The following is a 20,818-nucleotide window of genomic DNA, read 5'->3' as shown; positions in this document are numbered from 1 at the left end:
CTGGCCTCTATCATTCTTACATTCTTACAACTGTGTTTCTGAAGATTTGCAGCTGTGTTAACAAATACCAGCGTGCTTACTTTAACTAATGAATTTCTCAAATTGCCCTTTAGAGATTGGTGAAAATAGATTTATATTGTACACATTATTGTTGTATGGATTATTTCATTGCTCAGTTAGATTAGGAACTGGAAGCATAACTGTTAAATCATTGACCATGGCCATTGTCTCCCGAAGTAACAGGCTACTGATAATTATTACATGGGGAAATGCTTCCATGTTTTGGAATACTTCCCCAAGTAGAGATTGATTTATTATTTTATTCACCGTATGTATTCACATTAAACAATAATTTTGAAGGGAACTATGTCTCTGGATGAATAAAGTCAATTCTTGCTTTACTGAGAAATAAAAAGAAACTACTTGGGCTGATGAGATAGCTCAGCGAGTACATGTGTTGCTGTGTAAGCCTGAGGAATAGAGTTAGACTCCTGTAACTCACCGTGAAAGGATAGAACCAAATCCCCAAAGTTGTCCTGGGACTGCCATGTGTGTGCTGTGACATTCATGTCTCTCGAATGCATAACACACAGATTCATCATCATCATCACCACCACCACCATCATCATCATCATCATCATTATCATCATCATCATCATCATCATCATCATCATCATCATCTTCAATCATCTTGCAAGCGCTTGCACTTCTGTGATCCGCCACTAGATGTCAGGAGTGCTACAGAAGCTTTGAATATAGCCAGGGTAGAATTGAACATTGTGAGCATGTAGACCTTCTTGTAGTTCACTGTTTCCACGTCATCAATGCCAGGAAAACCTGATACAGTGTGATATATAGAAGCAAGGTACAACTGGAATAGTGAAATTTCAAAAATAAGCCTCTTTAAAGGCAAGCTGTAATGGTCCTGTTGGGTGTTGTAAATGCCTCAGGTGCATTTGATACTGCTGTTATGTTCCTGGCATTCAGGTCTTTCTCTTTTTTATGGAAAGATGGATTGAACTTCAATTTAAGAATATCCAGTAATCCCTCTCAGGACATACTGTAACAGCTGGTATTTTTGTGTTGTAGTAAATCGGTTCCATACAACAGTCAGTAATAATTACGCCTGTGTTCTGATGAATTCCAAAGCCCTTTCAATCAATTTAGCCAAAGAAAATAACATTATTACACAAAAATTTAACCCAATTTGAAAGTTAAATCCAGCAACACTACTTCATTCCATAAAATGCTGAGCATTTTTCTAGTTAGGATTATATCAAACCGTTTTTAAAAAAATTCATATATTTGCACTATTCTAGGAAGATGATTATGTTGTATAATACATACTTAGAAGATTATTACTTCGTGATAAATGTACTGCATTGGACAAGTTTAACCTTGACTGTCGGTTATGAAAAAAACAAGACATGCTAAGTACTTTCATGTATGGTAACAGTGGCTTAAAAAGATGTCTTGAAGTGGGATTTCAGGGTTTTGTCACTGTTCCTGGAATGACAATGTACCGCATTCTAACAAATTTTACTTTTTTTTGATGAAAGTATAAATTGGGTTATGTGGCATATGTAGTTCATAAATGTGAAGCATTGTGAATTCTTTAGGTGGCAAGGGGGAGGATTTCATGGTGCGGGAAGTATAGATAGAGTGTGTGTATTTCTGTGTATGTAGTGAGTCGGTGCCATGCAAGGTCTGACTTCTTGTGGCCTAAAGAGCTAAGTTATATATACACATACATGGAAAGCACTGGATCTGCTTACGTCATGAAGAGGTAGTACCCTAATGCTAGAAATATGTATGCATACACTTTATACATTTTAAATAGTTTTCTTTTCTTTTTCTGTTAGTAAAACCAAAGTCTTTTAACAATATATTCTTTATTATCAGTGGTCTTTCTGGAGTTCTTTTTGCCTTTGAATTATTTTGTCTATCCCCTTGCTTTATATAAGGAATATTTTTATGTAGTTAAATCTTAATCCTGATTAGAATAATTTCTGAGACCAAAGCCAAGTTTCCCTTTAAGATTGCTGGAGGAAAAGCAGCGTGGGAGCTGGGCACGAGTGGAGCCTGGCTTGCCCTCTCCTTTTCATTTTAACTTTTAGCTCAGTGAGTTACATTTTTACTTGGAATTTAAATGACTGCCACCTTATTTTTAATTAGCATTTCTCCATGTATGGATGTGTATTATGTGTGTTCTGTGTTTGTCTTTGGTATAATGTAAAGCAGATGGTAAGACGTCACAGCAGATAGTCAAGTCCAAGAAAGTCTGTTTGATGGTGGATTTTTTAATATCAGTTTTCACTTTGGCAATTAAAATGCTAATTTAGAAGGCTTTACTGGAATTTAACAGTTGTATTTTTCTCAAGTAAAGTCTGGCAAGCTTGTTTGTCGTGATTCTGTAATATGAATCAGCAACTTAGAAGCTTTACGAATTGAAGTGAATCGTTTCCCAGTGTTTACAGTGTCTGTTTTCCTTGTTGTCTTTAAGATAGGTTAAAATATGCTTTTAAATGACTGGATTCTCTGTATGGAGAATGGGGGGTGCACTAAAATGCATTGTATAGTTATGATTTCAACAAAAATGTAAATGATGTGTATTTTCCGTTGTTAGTCTGCAGTGATCCAAATTCAAAACACATGGCGGGCTCTTTCTTAGGTGCTGGGTGAATTGTAATCTTGCTGCTTTCTTTTATGTTTTAATTTTATAATTCTGTTGCCTGAATTAAAGAAATAAACTATCACAAGCCAGCTTTTATTGTTTGTTTACTCCATGCAAGGCATTGTTGCATGCCTCGGTATATTTAATTATTACACAGTTCTAAGTTATTATCTTCATTTGCACATTAGGAAATTCGGGCTTAATAAGATTAAATAAGTTATTCAAGATCACAGAGCCAGCAGGGTTAGAGGTAAGGCCAGAGTCAACCTTGCACAGCTTTTACACTCTATCCCCTTCCCTGCTTATTTAGAGATAAACTTATGCCAGTTATTGAAAACAGTGTATTTTCCAGGATACATCCAGCTTAACTTTTGCTCAAAGAAGGTTTAGCTCGTAGTGCTACCACTTCTGTGAATCTGTATCGCTGCTGTACTTCAACTGACGAAGTTTGTCAGGATGCGCTCAGCCTGCGGGAGAGAACGTTGCCGCTGTTGTGCTGGAATGAACTCTATGGAAACACAGAGTTGTAGTTTGCTGCTAACTCAGATAGTCTTTGTTCCACATTGGGAAATATAGCCAGGGTTAGGGTAAGGGAGGGAGGAACTGACTGTACAGAATCTTCTGAAAGGACACGATGCATCTGATGAGCAGCCCCTAAAGAAAACGTCTCCGTCTTTCAGAAGCCTTGACATATGCAGGGGCAGCATGCTTTCAGTTAGAAATCACATCAAAACCAGAAACTCCCCTGTTAAAGATCAGCCTGTCATTGCAGAAAAAATTCTGTAGAAGAATTGCAATCTCACTGGTGTCGAGTATAAGTTTTGAATTAGTTATAGGATGTTTGATTTAGTGATGCTTGTTTTATATATATATATATATATATATATATATATATATATATATATATATATATATATGTATAAATGTTTCTTTTTTTCCTAGGGGACTAACAGGACATACGACTCTTGGGTGAAGTGTGGCTGCAGGCCATTGAATTCCCCGGAGCTTCCTGAGACAAGAGAGTGGAGGGCGGCCACGCACCTGCAGCCTGCATCATGCCAGCACTGTCTACAGGATCTGCTGGTGACATGGGTACGAGAACCCAAGGGGACAGTTTTCCCTACATTCTTACATCAGTATTGCTCCCAGTGATTGTAGCCTTGTGGGTGCAAATAAGCCACATTTGTTTATCTGTGACCAACATGAGAGGCATAAAATTAGTCACAATAAGGTCTGGACTAGACAGAAGGACTGTGGGACATTCAGACTGCTTTCTTCTCCAGGTAGTGGTGATGCGTGCCCATACCCTTATCTTGCTTTTGGAACAACACTGTGCACTTAATTGCTTAAAATGAAGTATTTGAGAATGGCCAGTGTTCTGGAAAATACTGTAATACCCCTCCACACTGCCGTCACGCACCTTTAACAGCAGACATGAAATTTTTGCCACACTTGCTTCGGACTTATTGCTTCCTATTTTATTTATCTGTTTTTATTCTCTTCATCTATCACCAGGGATAAAATACACCTGGAAGTCCCTACACATCATTAAGAGGTTATATTAAAACTAAACCGTGGGCGGTTGCTGTGACTTAATGGGTAAAGGCACTTGCTGCCAAGCCAGATGACCTGAGTTCAGTCCCTGGGCCCCACATGGTAGAAGGAGATGTACTTCTGAAAGTTCTCCTTTGACCTTTACACTCTCACCATGCACACCTACTGACCCTCACTCACAATAAATAAGTAAATGTTAAAAACAGTGTCATCTGAACACACAACAAATCCCATCAATTGTAATATTCAGAGGTCTCTAGAATAAATAAATATTTCTTAGAAACAAAACACATATCATGTATATTAAAATCTCCTTTCTGACCCAATCTAGCAATTGTTAGCTTTCTTGCTATCAACACTGTTTAAATATGGATTCCTGGAGGCTTTTTAGAACTGTTCAGAGTAAGGGGGAGGGACTCGGGCTGAGATCCAGTAGAGTGTATGTTTAATGTGTGTGAACGCTGGATTTAATCTCCAACACAAAAGAGGAAAAAGTGAGCGTGCTTGGGAAATAGGCTGTGTGTTGTCTTTGTGTTTGTTTTGATTGGTTTGAGACAGGGTTTTGCTCCATGCATCCTAGAATAGCCTTTAAGCTCACAGTCTTCCTGCCTCAGCCTCACAAGGGTTAGGAGCATCGTGAGTGCCACCTTGCCCAGGCCACGCCTTCAAGTTTTAAGACTCCTTAAAAGAATTGGCAACATAATGTGATGGAAAACAATGTCCTGTGTGTCACGATGGCTATGGTGTCCTGATCTCGCACACTCTTTCCAGCTGAGGTAACCATCTCCACCCCAGCCATTCCAATCCTGGGTACCACATTGATCCTTTCCAGTTGCTGTTCTGGCAGATGTCCTTGTGTCCAGTTCAAGCACACTCAGTGCTTACAGCAAGTGCAGTCTGGCTGTCTTTGTCCATTTACAGCCATTTCTCGCCTAGTGACTTGGACTGTGGATTATTTTTTTGTTGTAAGGAACTTTTATTTTTTGTTAAATTCTGTTAAACTTTAGTTTTTTCTCTCTTAGGATGTTAATTTGGAATTAACTCCTTTGAATTTTTTTCTTTTTAGTTTTTATGTAGTTCTGTGTTTTGTTGTACTATGTAAAATGAATAATTGAACTTTTTGTAGTGACAGGGTAATTATAGCTAAAATTTTTCTAGCCATAAGAGTACTGTGGTTGTGTAGTATATTTTATACTTCACTATTCACCAAAATTGTGTTAGCTTGATGGATAGCAAAGTATTGCTAATGGTGTAAAACTCAAAGGCTGATGGAAATAAGCATTTATACCCGAGAGCTCTCGGTCACAGAAAATAGCATGGATGGTATGGAATTTATAAAGAACTTTTCTACACAGCCATGTCATCTAGAGCAGAAATGTACTGACATACGACACCTGCTTTCTGATGTTTTTGAACTTGTGTGCCAGAAGGTTTGAGTCAGGCATGGAAGTCATGCCTGTTCCCAGGTCAGTCCACTCACAGAAGTCACAATGGGGTATGTGCATTGGATGTTTAGAGTCCCTGCTTAGACATCCTGTGCAGGTGCAGTTGAAGCTCTGTTTACTAATGTTATGTTGCTTAGCAACATTGTTGATGTTATCTTGCCATTGAGTCCCCGAGAGAATAAAGTTACCGTTTTACTGGTGGTCATGGGCCCTGTCACAGAAGAAAGGTGCCTGACTTTAGTGTCGGTGCATAGTGTAGTTGTTTGGGAAAATGCTCTGTGTATTTGTGGTATCCAAATGTGTGTTCTGGTGTGTGCCCTTATGCACATGTGGAGGCTAGAAAAAAGATGTGGATAGCCTGCTCTATCACTCTGTGCCCTATTCCTTCGAAGCAGGGTCTCTCACCAAACATGGGGCCAGGCTGTTGGGCAGCCAGCAAGCAAGGCTTATCCATCCTCCTGTCTCCCTGCCACATGCATGCACATGTGCGCACATGTGCATACACACACACACACACACACACACACACACACACACACACACACACACAGAATGCTGGGCTCTCATAGTCACATATGCACCATGGCTAGCTTTTTATGTGGGTGCTAGGGATTCAAACTCAGATCTTCATGAGTCTACAGAAAGCACTTTTACTCTCTGATCCATTTCCTCAGCCCCAGAAATGCTTTTTAATGAAAAATTCTTAGCAATGATCCACCTTCCTCTTTCTGCTTATTTCACTGAGGGGGAAAAAAAGTGAATTTTGTAAGTACAACGTGAAGACATTCCCATCTCCTTAGTCTCACTTTCTTTCTCAGCTTGATAACTATTCTTTAAGAGTTGTGTGTGCATTCAACATTTCACATAGTTCAGATGTAGCTCAGTTGTAGAGCACATGGCTAGCATGTGTGAGGCTCAGGGTTTGATCAGTAGCACCAGAAAAACTCATATGTTTGACTCTTCTTAAAACAAACAAACAAACAATCACAGATTTTTAGCCTATGCTGCAGATTGTGTTATTCTATTTCTTTCTTCTTGCAGTGCTTAGGACTGAACCTAGAACTCTGTGCATGCTAGGCAGGAACTCTGACTCTGAGCTACATCTCCAACTGTGTATAGCAGATGCTGTTTCATGGAGAGCTGTTTGCAGGGAGTGTATGAGTGTATAAAGTGTGTCATGCCTGTTTCTTCACATATCTGCCCTGCACGCCTGCATCATCTGTGGACTCAGGCTGTTTCCCATGACTTCACAATGCCATGGTCCACAGCGCTGTAAAGGGAAGCCTGATTTTTGCTCCTTTTGAAATGATTTGAACAGGAAAGATGCACATACATAACGATGTTGTCAGGTTGACCTCCAGACTTCTTAAGCCAGTTCGCCATGTATGGAGCGCATTAGAGATCCCGGCCTCCACATTCTTGCCGGTGTTCAATACTGTCAATCTTCGTAGTTGCTGTCGTCTGATAGGAAACACATGGGGTGTGAAGTGATAAAGGTTGATTGTTCCTTCTGTGGAGCCGTTTCCATTGTCCACTGAACTTTCCTGTCTGGAAATGTCTATTCTAACCTTTCTCCACCATTGTGTTGTCTGGCGCTGTTCTAATTGATTTGCAGAATTTCTCATTTTACATTATGTACATTAACTCTCCGGGCCATTTCTTCTAGCTGGCCACTTGTCTTTTCTTTTTAACCTCCCCCTTAAATAGTCCCATTTCTTTTATAGAGTTGAAAATCATGTAAGCACATCTTGGTTATTGCTTTCCCCCTTCAGCTTAAGTACGTCTCCTCTTGCCCAAGAGCATATATATTCTCTATGATTTCTTTTAATAAATTTAAAGATTTGTTTCTACACATGGAATTTTAATCTGACTGCAGTTTGCATGTAGAGTGAGGCAGAGATCTTCTTTCCTCTCACAGATTGTCAACCATCTTAAGAATTAATGACCCCATATTCCGTTCTTTCCACCGAAGTTCGTAGTTTTTCCTTTACCATGTATGAGTGCCATGTACATTCTTGGTTCTCTTTCTAGATTATAATGACCTGTTGATTTCATCTTACAGTTTTTAATAATCCAATTTTTATAGTAAGTTTAGAACTACAGAGGTAGTGTAGAAAGTTGTGGTGTGCCTCACACCCAGCTTCTCCTGTTGTGAACTTTCTGCATTCATGTGCCAGACTCCACTCGACCCGTGAACTGATTCAGATACAGTGACTCTAACCAAAATCCGTCCCTGTTTCCTCAGTTCTTCCCTCCTGCCCCCTGTCTTTGCTTCCAGGCTGTCATTTGGAGCAGCATGCTGCCTGCGACGTTGTGACTCATGAGGCTCCTCTTGGTCTTGATGCTTTCTCAGGCTTGTGTTGACTGACATCCTTAGGGATTTTGAGGTACAGTAGTTAGGCACATTGTAAGGTTCTCTGTGTTTGAGTTTGTCTTGTGTTTTTCTCACGAAGAGAATGGAGTTGTGCTTTGGGGGGGTCGGTAATAGAGGTCAACACCATCGTATGAAATCATAGGAAGGGTGCTCACTGTCAGTTTGACAGACCGCTGATGCTGACATTCATCTGGCTCTCGGCTTCTCCACTCTGAAGTTCCTCTTCTTTTCTGCTTTCCATATTATAACCGTGGGCATGTCCAGGTGAAGACCACACTTAATCAGAGGGACATTCTGTTCCCCCCTTTAGGGTGAAATATCTGTGTAAGTTTCTTGGATCCTTGTCTTCTTCTCCTCCATCTATTCACTTGTTCATTGTTGGTATTGACAAGTGTCTGTTTGGCTTGTGTTTGGGGTTATAATCCAGCACTGTTATGTTATTACCCCAGTTGTTACAGCTTTGCCTGCTGGAAGCTCTTTCAGGCTGTTCTTTGAAAGCCTCCATCCATGTGGACTTGCTGATTTTTTTTTAGCGTGTCCTTGCTTTCGGCAGCCAAGGGGCACCAGCTCATCATGAGTGTTTCTTGCCCTATTCCTCAAGTAGCCATTTCTCCAAGGAGCCTCATTTCTTTTGGGTGGAGAACAGGATTAGAAATGGAGACTTAGGCAGCTGTTTTGCCTACTGCCTCATGAGTGTGGCTGTCTTAGTTAGGGGTTCTGTTGCTGTAAAGAGACAATATGACCATGGCAACTCTTATAAAGGAAAAACAATTAATTGGGGTGACTTACAGTTTCAGAGGTTTAGTCCATTATCATCATGGCAGGACATGGTGGTGTGCAGGCAGACATGGTGCTGGAGATGGAGCTGAGATTCCTATATCTTGACTTGCAGGTAATAGGAAGTGGTCTGAGACACTGGGTGTGGCTTGAGCTCATATGAGACCTCAAAGCCCACCTCCACGGTGACACACTCCCTCCAACAAGACCACACCTCCTAATAGTGCCACTCCCTTTGGGGGCCATTTTCATTCAAACCATCACATTCTACTCCCTGGCCCCAAAGGCTTGTAGCCATATCATAAAGCAAAAATGCATTTAGTCCAACTTCAAAAGTCCCCATAGACTCATATTAATAGCCTCCCATTTATTTAAAAGTCTAAAGGTCAAAGTTTCTTCTTAGATTCATGCAATCTCTTAACTGTAATCCTCTGTAAAATCAAAGTAAAAAAGCAGATCACATGCTTCCAACATAGAATGGCACAGGATATACATTACCATTCCAAAATGCAGAGAAGGGAACATAGTGAGGAAATACTGGACCAAAGCAAGACTGAAAAACAGCTGGGCAAACTCCAAACTCTGCATCTCCATGTCTAGTGTCAAAGCACTCTTTAGATCTCCAACTGCTTTCAGCTTTGCTGACTGCAACACACTTCTTTTTCTTGTGCTGGTTCCATTCCCTGTTAGCAGCTCCCCTCAGAAGGTATCCCATGCTCTGGCATCTCCAACAACTTGGAGTCTCCAAGGCAATCCAGGTTTCACCTTCACAGCTTCACACAGTGGCCTCCCCAGGCCTCTATTCAGGGACATCCCCGACACATGCCTGGGCTCAGTGGCTTTCCTTAGTTATGGAGGGAGATTCCATAGCCCCTTTCTTCTGTCTCCAGAACCACGTGGCCAAAGCTGCCAAGTTCTACTGAGAACTCAGGCTGGAACATGGCTCCCTTGTCCAATTACACCCTCACCATCTTTCTGTGTTCAGTAGTTTCCTTCACTGCCTAAGACTGACTGTACTGAAACTCTCTCTGTAGACCAGCCTGGCCTTGAACTCAGAGATCTTTCAATTACATCTTCACTTAAGCCTCAGCCGGACTCTTTGGTCAAGGGCAAAAAGCAGCCACATTCTTTACCAAAATATCCCAAGAACGATCTTTAGGCAACATATTAAAATTCTCTGAAACCTCTTGAGCCATCCCCACACAGTTCCAGTCACCCTCAGCACCACTGTCTTCCATGCCCCTACTAGTGTGGCCCATTGAGCAGCATGTAAAGCATTCCACTGCTTTCCTAACCCAAAGTCTCAAAATCTGAATTCCTTCAAACAAAAATATGGTCAGGCCTATTACAGCAATACCCCAGTCCCTGGTACCAACTTCTGCTTTAATTAGGGTTTCAGTTGCTGTGTAGAGACAACATCACCACAGCAACTCTTATAAAGGAAAACACTTAATTACACTTTCAGAGGTTTAGTCCATTATTATCATGGTGCAACATGGTGGCATGCAGGCAGACATGGTGCTGGAGATGGAGCTGAGATTCCTACATCTTGACTTGCAGGCAACAGGAAGTGAACTGAGACACTGGGTATGGCTTGAGCATATATGAGACCTCAAAGCCCACCTCCACAGTGGCACACTTCTTCCAACAAGACCTCACCTACTCCAACATGGCCACACCTCCTAATAGCGCCACTCCCTTTGGGGGTCATTTTCTTTCTAACTACCACAGTGACTTTAGACCCTCTCAGTTAAAAAAGTAGAGACATGGATACATATTTACTTACCCATGTCTAAATACCCACAAGGTCATATGAATATTTCTGTATAGGTCAGTTGTGGTTGTAGTAAGCTAATGTAAGCATTTGCTTATGTTTCCACTTCTAAACTGGTAAGTAGATCGTTTTAGGCTTTTCCCTTTGCACGTCTGTAGATTCCTTCCTCAGGAGTGGGGTCTCTCCATTTACTTACTCATTCAAGTACAGTTTATGTGAACAGAAGTGTTAGAATAGTTAAGCCATGGGATATGCCTATCCTCAGCTAGAGTTCATCTTACTCTTTCTGTTCCTGTAATAGTGTGCTTTAAAAAAACAATTTATAGAATCGTGCCTTGGCTGAATGTTAGTTTTAATTTTATAATTTCATTAAATATTATTTGTATAAACATATAATGTAAAATATATTTGTACAGAAATGAATTAAAACCCTTTATAAGTAGAGTTTTAAAAGTGTTAATAACACCATTGCCCATGTGATTGCCACCTACAGTAGGAAATTGGAGACCTTGAAAATACCCGCTTCTTAGCCATACCTCCTGAGAGACGGGGGATCTGGTAAAGATTTCTGCTGCTCACCATACTGTGTTTATGATTTGCCTAAGTAGTCCTTTGCAGCGTGGTAGAATTTTGTTAACTCTTTAACTTTCCAAATGGAATTGAACCATATTTATTTGTATAGGCTGAAAGTTAGTATTCTGTTGAGAAAAAAATCATATAATTTATAAATATGAAAAAAGTAGACGTAAGTAGTAAGCATTTTAAAATACAGGAGTAAAGTATTTATAATAGTGGGTGGGGGAGTATAATTTTATAATTATCAGTCACACTTTTATAATGTTTTCTATAGTGTTTTTTGACTGTTTTTGTGTATGTATGATGTGTGTGTGTGTGTGTCTGTCTGTCTTCATGTGTACATGAGGATGAGGGCATGTGGGGTGAGCTGACAACCTCAGGGGTCAGTCCTCATCTTCTGCCTTGTTTGAGGCAGGTTCTCTTGTTGACCACTGCCTACTCTAAGGCAACTGACCCTCACAGCTCTGACAGTTCCCCTATCTGTCCCTTCTGTCTCCCGCAAGGGCACTCTGGATTTCAGAGGCTTATGCCACTATATCTGGCTCTTTTTACACAGGTTATGAGGATTCTGGCTCAGGTCAACAGGCTTATGTGGTGAGTGCTTTTGCTCTGAGCCCTCTCTGAAGCTCTACCTATCTACTTTTTATGCCTCTTTACACACTTTCTTTTTTAAGATTTATTTTTGAGTATATATATATACATACATCCATATATATGGATGTATATATATGAACATGACTTTGTATGTGCACGTGCGTGTGTGTGCATGTGCATGTGTCTAAGGAGGCTAGGAAAAAGCATCAGCTCTCCTGAAACGTGTAAAAGATGGTTGTGAGCAGCCTGCTATGGGTGCTAGAAGCTGAGTGTGAGTCCTCTGGAAGAGCAGTAAGTGCTCTTAACAGTTGAGCCATCTCCCCAGCCTCTCTTTGTATAAAAAAAGAGAAAAACAAGGCAGTCTTTCTATTACCAGTAAACATTTTTTTTTAAAGCTACTGATAGTTTGAGTGTAAACTACAGTCATCTTTCCACAGAAATTCTAGCAAGTTCTACTTCCCATGGTTCTCAATAACAAAAAAATGATCAGTGGAACATGATAGTGTCTTCCTCACAAAAGACGACACCCACGGTGACAGATCAAAGTGAAAACAGACCCTTTTGCACACAGTTTCAGAGCTTTAGGGAGTGTATTACCAACTGTCTGATGCCTTGGTCTGTCTCAGGCTTCCTGTCCTGGAAGCAGAACACTGCTGTATACGGACGGGTACACTCTCTGGACCTGCATCCTTTAAGGAGAAGGAGGCCAACTTGGCCACTGCTGTCATCTTCAACATGCTCTCCCTAACAATAAGTTAAACATAGACAGCACTAAGGAACTATTTGACTGAGCCCACTGCATAATTACATTCCCACTAAAGCCAAATTAAATTTATCTTCAATGGCAACTCATCCTTAATTAGATTCTTTCAAATGCCACCATCCATTATGTATTCTGTGGTTTGCCTTTTCTCTGTGTGTACAGCCCTTCCCTACTACATGTTCAATGTTATGAATTTCCATGCTGTCAAACACCACTTTCCTTCAGGATTACAATCTCGGTATTTTAGTCATCAAATGTTTCCTGAACATGATTGTCAAGTTAGTCCTTTTCTCATGTATCTGTTGGATTTGATACTTTAGAGTGGCGTTTGGGGTAAGGTATGAGGTATGTTTCTAGATGAATTTTCTCCACAGTTGCCCTGTTGTTCCATTTTGACTTCAGAAGAGTGACTCTTTCCCTTTGCTGGCAGTGCCAGTATCTGGGGCCTTCACTGCAGTGTGAAATCGTGGTGGTGAGAGTGAGTCCACTGGCTTAGGTTCTGGATCTCAAGGGGATCGTGTCAACATTGCCTCTTTGGCTTCTTAGATCTGTTTATTTTCCTGTGCAGTACCTCCTCCCCCATCTTTCCATCAAGCAGGTAGTGCCATTAACATTGCAGCCCACAGAGCCCAGGCTCTTTAATGGTTCCATGAGTTCTCTGGATAACAGTCCCCAATTTGGCAGTATTGATAAACTTATCAAAGGCTGATGTTTCTCTCTCTTTCTTTGTGACTCCCCATGGTCTTTAGTGAGCATAGCAGAGGCTAAAGCAACCCATCAGCCTGGGTCTGCTTGTTCAGAATGGGCAATCACACTATAATCTTCAGTCCTTCCAGCCCCTGGTTTCTGTAAGCAGAAGTTTCTGTCCCACCAACTCCCAAATACCCGGACAGCTGCTTCCCAAATAATGGACTCAGAGGCTTAATATTACTTATAAATGTTCTGCCAGTAGCTCAGGCTTATTACTAACTAGCTCTTCCATTTCAGTTAGCCCATAATTCTTTCCTATGTTTAGCCACGTGGCTAGGTACCTTTTCTCAGTAGGACATTCTCATCTTGATTCCTGGCTGGCATCTGCCAGACTCCACCTGCTCTCTTCCCTCCCTTAGTTTGGTTGTCCCGTCCATACTTCCGGCCTGACTTTATTATCAACAATGAGAGCAGCGCACGTTCACATGGAATAGAAGGACATCCCACAGCAGGTTGCCTTGGCAGTGTCATCGGCCTTTAAAAAAGATTCATTGGAACATTTTTATTTTAAAGATCCAATTCGTCCATTTTGTGCCGTCCGTATGTTGACGAGTATTGGACAGATTCAGGGAGCTGATCTTGGGGGTCAAGACAGATAAGACACCAACCTCAGGAATCCAGCTTTGATCTGTGCATGGAGAGGTTAGAGGACACCTCTGGTGTCCTTCCCTCCCACCTCGGTGAGGGGTCAGATTTGGGCATTGGCAGTGGCTGATAAGTGAAGAGAGTTGTACTCTGTCCTCTTCTGAGCCTCAGACCAGAAGGCCTGCACACCCTTTGTTATGTTAAAAGGGTTGCCTTTTATTCCTAGTTTGCAAATGGCATTTTTTCCTGGCAATTAAAGAATTATTAGCCTTTGATTTTATCAGGAGTTTGTTTATACATCTTAATGAACATATGATTAATTTATAGGAAATTAATTAGTTTTTAAATGTTAAACCAGATCGCTTCTTAGGAAGAAACTCAAATTTGTCATAGTTTATTACTCTTTTTAATATAGTGAATTTGGTTTGCTTATGTTTTGTTTTAAGGGGTAGGTTTAGCTTATAATTTCCCTTTCACATTCTTTGTGGCTGTTGAGTTTATTGTTTATTTACTTTTTTTTTTTTTTTTTTGAAACAAGGTCTCACTTTGTAGTTCTGGCTTCCTGGAAATTTTTATGTAGACCAGGCTGATCTTGAACTCAGAGATCTGCCTGCTTCTGGGGCTGGAGTAAAAGGCATGTGCTACCACTCCTGGTGAATGCTTCTTTTAAAACAAAACAAAAACAAAAGACAAGCTATCCCCCAGGCTCTCCATTTGCAGCACAAGCTGGCTTTGAGATCTTTGCCTCAGCAGTTCCAGCGTCAACACACTCTGCCTGACCTGTTCTCTCTCTTTAAAAGACCCGGTTGCACATCATGGCGCAATGCGATGATTCTCCTTTCTTCTTTTTCTATAGAAAGATTTGTGACAGATTCAAGTTTCCTCTCCTAGGATAGAACCTGCCTGATAGGCTACTAGACCTGGATATCTTTTTGTAAGACTTTCTGTATTATTTAGCTTAAAGATTTTAAGATTATCATAGCTTTCTATTTCTTCTTGGGGCCATTTGATCAAAAATTTCAAACTTTTGGGGTTAAAATTGCACATACTAACACTGCTTCATGCCTGTGTTTTCTGTGTTGATGGTTTTGATCTGGTGTCTTTTTTTACTCTTTTGATCACAGCTCCATTTTGTCAGTTTGACCAGGTCTTAGTCCTGCTGTTCTTATTTTATTTTTAAATGTGTATGTGTGTGAGGTGTATGTGTGTGTATGTGTGTGTGTAGGTGTGTGGACATGTGTGTGAGTGTATGTGTTTGTATGTGCATGTGTATATATGTGTGTGTGAGTGTGTGTGTGTGCGTGTGTGTGTGTGTGTGTGTGTGTGTGTGTGTGGACAGTGTTTGAGAGCTGGTTCTTTTCTCCTGCTGAGGGCTCTGCTGCTGGAACTGTGCTGGTCAGGCTTGCACAGCAAGGATTTTACCCACTGAGCCGTTTTACCAGGTCCCATCATGTTCTCATTTCATTAAGTTTTTAGGTCATTTAGAATTATTTTAAATAGGTTATTTAGAATTTTTTAAAAAGGGTTTTTTTCCAGTTGTCTTTCTGTTACTGACTTCTTCTACTTTGTGGTCAGAAAGCTGAATTCACATGATTTTAATCCTAGGGAATTTTTTTTAACTTTATGATCTGTTTCAATAAGTATAGGGTATTCCTTTAGCAATCGGCATAACGCTGTATGTTTCTGTTAGGCCAGGCTTACTAAGCCTTTCCAGTATCCTCGACAGGCACACTTCAGAGATACTGTGGATTTGGTCTCAAACCATTGCATTATAGCAAATATGTCAGTTTTGTGAGTCATTTTCCTGTTTTCCACTGCATCTGATGTAACACAGTAACACACTACATTTGCAGTGTCCACACTGGGTGGTGAGTTTCACTTGTCAGAATTGTCAGCCTGACACAACCTTGACTCACCTGGGATCATGTTCTTAATGGGGAATTATCTTGATCAGGTAGGTTGGCTTGTGGGCATGTCTGTGGGGCTTGTGGAATTGCCATGATATGGTAATTGGAGCGGGCAGACCTACCCATTGTGGACGGTGCCATTCTCTGGGTTTGCATTTGTTTCTCCTCTCTTGATGTGGATGTGACCAGCTGCTTCAGGGTCCTGCCTTGACTTCCCTGCTGTGATGGACTAGAACCTGGAATCATGAGATAAAACAAACCCTTTCTGCACGAAGCTTCTCTTTGTTGGGGTGTTGTATCACAGCACCAGAAATAAAACCAGGATGCACCTAATTTGAAAACACTTTGTTGTTCAAAAATATGAAGTCTTGGAGAGCCAGCGTTTGTATCGGGGATGGCTGGAGACTGGTGAAGGTGGTCGTTTCTTAAAATAAGGAGGACAGTGGGGAAGCTTGCCTAGTTTGCTCTTACACACACACACACACACACACACACACACACAAAAACACACACCCCTCTTTGTTGCTCTGCTGTCATGTCATCTGAGTTCATGTCACACTTGAAGTCTTTGATTGTCATTTGACTACTCTTTACGGCACTGGCATCTGCCTTCTGTTTTATTCGGTTTTGAACTCGTCCTGATCTCCTTTACTGCCAGTATTGTTTTCTCTCAGCAGTGTGGGCCCTCTTTGAGGAGTCCTGGCTAGCTGATATTCAGGTTACATGTCATAGGCTAGTCTGGTTAGGAAATCTCATTAAATTTATTTCCATCACGAAAATCATGATGCTTTTATCCTTAAAGCGGTAGATTCAGTTTATTGAGGATACTGGACACATTGTGAGCTTCCCCCACTAAAAGCAGCCATTTGAGATCATGAAAAATAGATGTTATTTGTTCTTCCAGTGTCATGAAAATACTGTGTGTGATGGTTTGAATATGTGTGGCCCCCATAGACATGTGTTTGAATGCTTTGCATCTGGTGAGTGACACTATTAGCAGGTGTTGCCCTGTTGGAGTAGGTGTGGCCTTGTTTGAGGAAGTATGTCACTGTTGGGGCTTTGAGGTCTCATATATGCTCAAGCTACACCCAGTATGGGACAGTTTACTTCCTGCTGGCTGTGGATCAAAATGTAGAACTCTCAACTACTTCTCCAGCATCATATCTGCCTGCATGCTACCATGCTTCCTGTCATGATGATAATGGACTAAACCTCTGAACTGTAAGCCAGCCCCAATTAAATATTTTCCTTTATATGTATTACTGTGGTCATGGTGTCTCTTCACAGTTATAGAAACTCTAACTAAGACACTGTGTTACTGTTCATTTAAAACAAACCAGTCCTCAAGGACTGGTCAGGTGTGCTATAGCACACTGAAGTCCTAGCACTTGGGAAGCTGAGGCAGGAAGAGCATGACTTTGAGGCCAACCTGGGCTACATAGCAAGATCCTGTCTCAAAAATAAGCCAAACCGGCAAGAGTTACATAGTAAGACCTTGTCCAAAAGAAAACATTAAAAAAAAAGAAATAAAAATAAACCAAACTAAACTCCAAAGCCACATGTAAGGACTTTTCCCCTTGTTGGTGGATTTCATTGTGGAAAATCAAGTCTCAACTTGGGTACCCTTTTCTTCCAGTCGCTTTCAGGGGGGCATACACTGCATTTGACCGCATCATGTTTCCAATTTTCAGTTTGCTTCCATAGCAGAGTAAGGTTTCCAGGCATGTAACTGCGTGCTGGCTGGCCTCTGTGGTGGGGGAAAAAGGCATCTGGGAGACCTCTGTGTTGGCATTACTTTTCTAATTACTATTTGTTGCTTCCTTGTACTCATTCTAAGTCTTGCTCTGTTTCGGTCAGTAGAATATGTGGCTCTATATAGCTGTGATCGTGCGAAGTGTTACTTTCCCAAGCATACACGAGAGTAAGCATTATGAGTGGATGTTATCTGAAGAGTGCTGACAAGCACTTGCACAACCTGGGGGATTTGTTTGGCTCTGTGGGAAGGAGGCTAATCACTCACATGCCTTTGATCAGAGAACCACCTTCCTCTTGTTGGGAAGAGTGTCCTCTTTTATGAAGCACACAGGTTCATTAAGCAACATATGTAGGGCCTGAGGGAAGGTACAGCTACCTTGTGAGCCAGATGAGCCCAGGCTAGACTGCTGATCAGAGGGTTGGCAGCTGGTGCAGCCATGGCTCCCATAGTTGGTATACCCTCATGTAACAATGATAGCACTAACTTTCTACATTATTGATACTACTGACACAACTTTCATTTTTATCATTATAATGGTTACTATACATTATAGAAATTACTAGGATTCACTGATTTTTTTTTCGACACAGGCATGCATCATACATGGATCCACTCTGCTTCCCCTTGTTGCAGATTCGACTGCAGAATCTATTCTTCTTAGCTAGTGTTAAATTCCCAGTGAAAGCAGCTTGTGGACCTTGTGAGAGACCACTGGGGACTCTCCAGACACAACAGACCACACCCTAAGAAGCAGGAATTGATCTGTTTTCCTGTGTCATTTCCTCACAGGCATGAATTGGAAAGTGGCCATTCTTGCCTCCTCAGCAGGTTCCTGTTTAGGAGAAAATGCTATAGTAAGTTCCTTTTAAAGAGAAAGGTTGGGGAGTTGGTTTAGTGGGTAAAGTGGTTGCCAGGCAAGGGTGAGGACTTGGATTTGAACTCCCAGAACCCATGTAAAGCTAGTGCAGTAGTGAGTAGCTAATCCCAGTGCTTCTGTGGTTAGATGGGAGTGGGAGGCAGGTGAGTCCCCAGAAGCTTGAGGGTGAAGTAACCTGGCTTACACAGTTTAAACAAGAGATTTTGTCTCAAACAAGGTGGAAGGCCAGGATGGACACCCAAATTTGTCTTCTGATCTCTACACATGCACCATGGTACACAACCATGTGCATTCACACACATAAATGTGCACACACATCACACACATACAAAGGATCAAATAAAGAGCACCAACTGAATGAAGTTAACCATTCCAAGTGAATAAAAGAGGTACCTTGGTAGACTATTTTTATAGTCAAGTTTTAGGTACACTATTTGCACATATAATGAATGCTTACTGATCAGCAAACCCCAAGGCTTTATTTGGTCATAGCCTTAATTATTACAAAGTAATCTTTTTCTTTCTCTTTGTAAAAAATATTAGCACAATTCAGAATGTGTGAAGTTGGCATGTTTGCTTTGTTCCTTCTTGACAAGTTAGGGATTTAAAGGAACTGGAAAGACTGCTCTTCAATACCCGGAGAGAATTTTCTTCACCTCCCCCTCTTTGAGACAGGTCTCTGGCCTCAAACTCAAACTGCCTCCCAAGTGGTGGGATGAAAGGCCTGCATAACACAAATGTCTCTTACACTGAATTTTCATGACACGATTTGGATGTAGTGAGATGGCTGGTTTTAATATGGAGGCATCTAGCTTAGTGGGCCACTTTCATTCAGACTGAATCCCCAAACTTCAGTGTCCTTTTAGAAAGCATCCTCACTGCCTAACTGAGTTGAAATAGTACCTTATTCTTTATTCAGCTTAATGTAGCCTTAGCTTTCCCAGCCACACTTTTGGTCTTTTGAGAAGAAAGAGTTTGCATTCCCAGGTAGCTATGAGTTCTCTTGAAAGCAAAATTTCATCTGTTTAGAGAAGAGTTGAGTCTGGGCAGAAAGGTTGGGAAGCATCAACTTGTCTGTTTTTAGGTGTAAATCACTGATTTGTTATTTTTAACACAAATAAGACATTTTTACAGCTTAGATATTTATTTTTAAAATGCATGTATGGAAGTACCTTAGTTTTTACTACTCAACAGTATCTTTCCCTGAGGACAATGGGTCTTGATCTCTTTTGGATGACAGGAAGTGTCTTAGGAACTCACTTGGTGCATAGCTGACTAATAGGTGTGTCTTGGAGGCATAGTGAAGGATTTTTCAGGACAGTCCTGAAGAGAGAAGCATTAAAGATGGTCCCATCCCCTGTGCTCTGCCAGAAGATTTTCTTGTACTTGACACTTATCAATAAGCCTTTGAGGGTACAGATGCATGATACAGCTCCACTTCCTACTTTATCTGGCTTAACTATATGTTTAATTTTAATTAACAGTAAGCTTCAAAATAGATTGAAAAAGCCCTATCATGCCATAAATAGCAAATATGATGTTTTAGCTTGTGTATTAGTTACTTTCTATTGCTCTGACAAAACAACATGACCAAAGCAACTTATAGAAGACAGAGTTTATTTGGGCTTGTGGCTAGAGAGGGGCCAGGGTCCATCATGGCAGGGAATCATAGTAGCAGGTAACAGGCATGGCTGCAGGAACAAGAAGCTGAGAGCTCACGTTTCAACCACTAACACGAAGCAGAGAGAGCAGATAGAAATGGTGAGGAGTTTTTAGACTCAGGAAGACTATGTCCAGTCTTCCATCAACAAAACTAAACTTCCGAAACATCCCCAAACAGTTCTACCAACTGATGACCAGGCATTCAAGTGCATGAGGCCTATGAAGGACTTTCTCATTCAAACCCCACAATTTTTTTTTTTTTTTTTGGTTTTTTGAGACAGGGTTTCTCTGTGTAGCTTTGCGCCTCTCCTGGAACTCACTTGGTAGCCCAGGCTGACCTCGAACTCACAGAGATCCGCCTGGCTCTGCCTCCCGAGTGCTGGGATTAAAGGCGTGCGCCACCACCGCCCGGCCAAACCCCACAACTTCTATACCCAACTTACTCCATCCCCGTTGGCTCAGTAACTGGTTGGCTATGATGTCAATGATTAAAGGGTGGCTATTGACCATAGACTGTAGTTTTGGAAGTCATTTTTACTTTTCTATGCCTGTATCTTTTGTGTGAACACTGTTGAAAACAAAAATCCAAGTTCTATCCTGCTTGCTTTGGTGGTGATGGAATACTTTGTGCAAAGCCACAGGCTACTGACTTGGAGTTAATTACAAACAGGAGCCTCTTAAAGCATAGAGATGGCTCCTAAACATGAAAGTTCTGGGTGAATGTATGCACTTGCTTTCTGGTAACTCACC

General features: G+C 41.2%; 1 protein-coding gene across 3 annotated transcripts in view; it reads left to right on the top strand.

Moving 5' to 3' along the window:
* Mpp7 (MAGUK p55 scaffold protein 7) overlaps window positions 1–20,818 on the top strand; it is a 209,649-nt gene that overhangs the window by 59,315 nt on the left and 129,516 nt on the right. For 2 of the 3 annotated variants that reach the window (XM_052727333.1, XM_052727334.1), the window contains exon 2: window positions 3,617–3,766. The exons of the other annotated variant lie outside the window; for it this stretch is intronic. In XM_052727333.1, the coding sequence (XP_052583293.1) occupies window positions 3,730–3,766 (37 nt within the window). In that variant the 5' untranslated portion in view covers window positions 3,617–3,729. The remainder of the gene's footprint in view (window positions 1–3,616; window positions 3,767–20,818) is intronic. 3 annotated transcript variants of the gene reach the window in all.

This window comes from Peromyscus californicus, unplaced genomic scaffold (assembly GCF_007827085.1).
Source record: "Peromyscus californicus insignis strain IS unplaced genomic scaffold, ASM782708v3 Scaffold_8__1_contigs__length_139910024, whole genome shotgun sequence".
In the NCBI taxonomy this organism is placed as follows: domain Eukaryota; kingdom Metazoa; phylum Chordata; class Mammalia; order Rodentia; family Cricetidae; genus Peromyscus; species Peromyscus californicus.
Note: the sequence above shows the minus strand (reverse complement) of the source record. Positions and strands in the feature narration are given on the sequence as shown.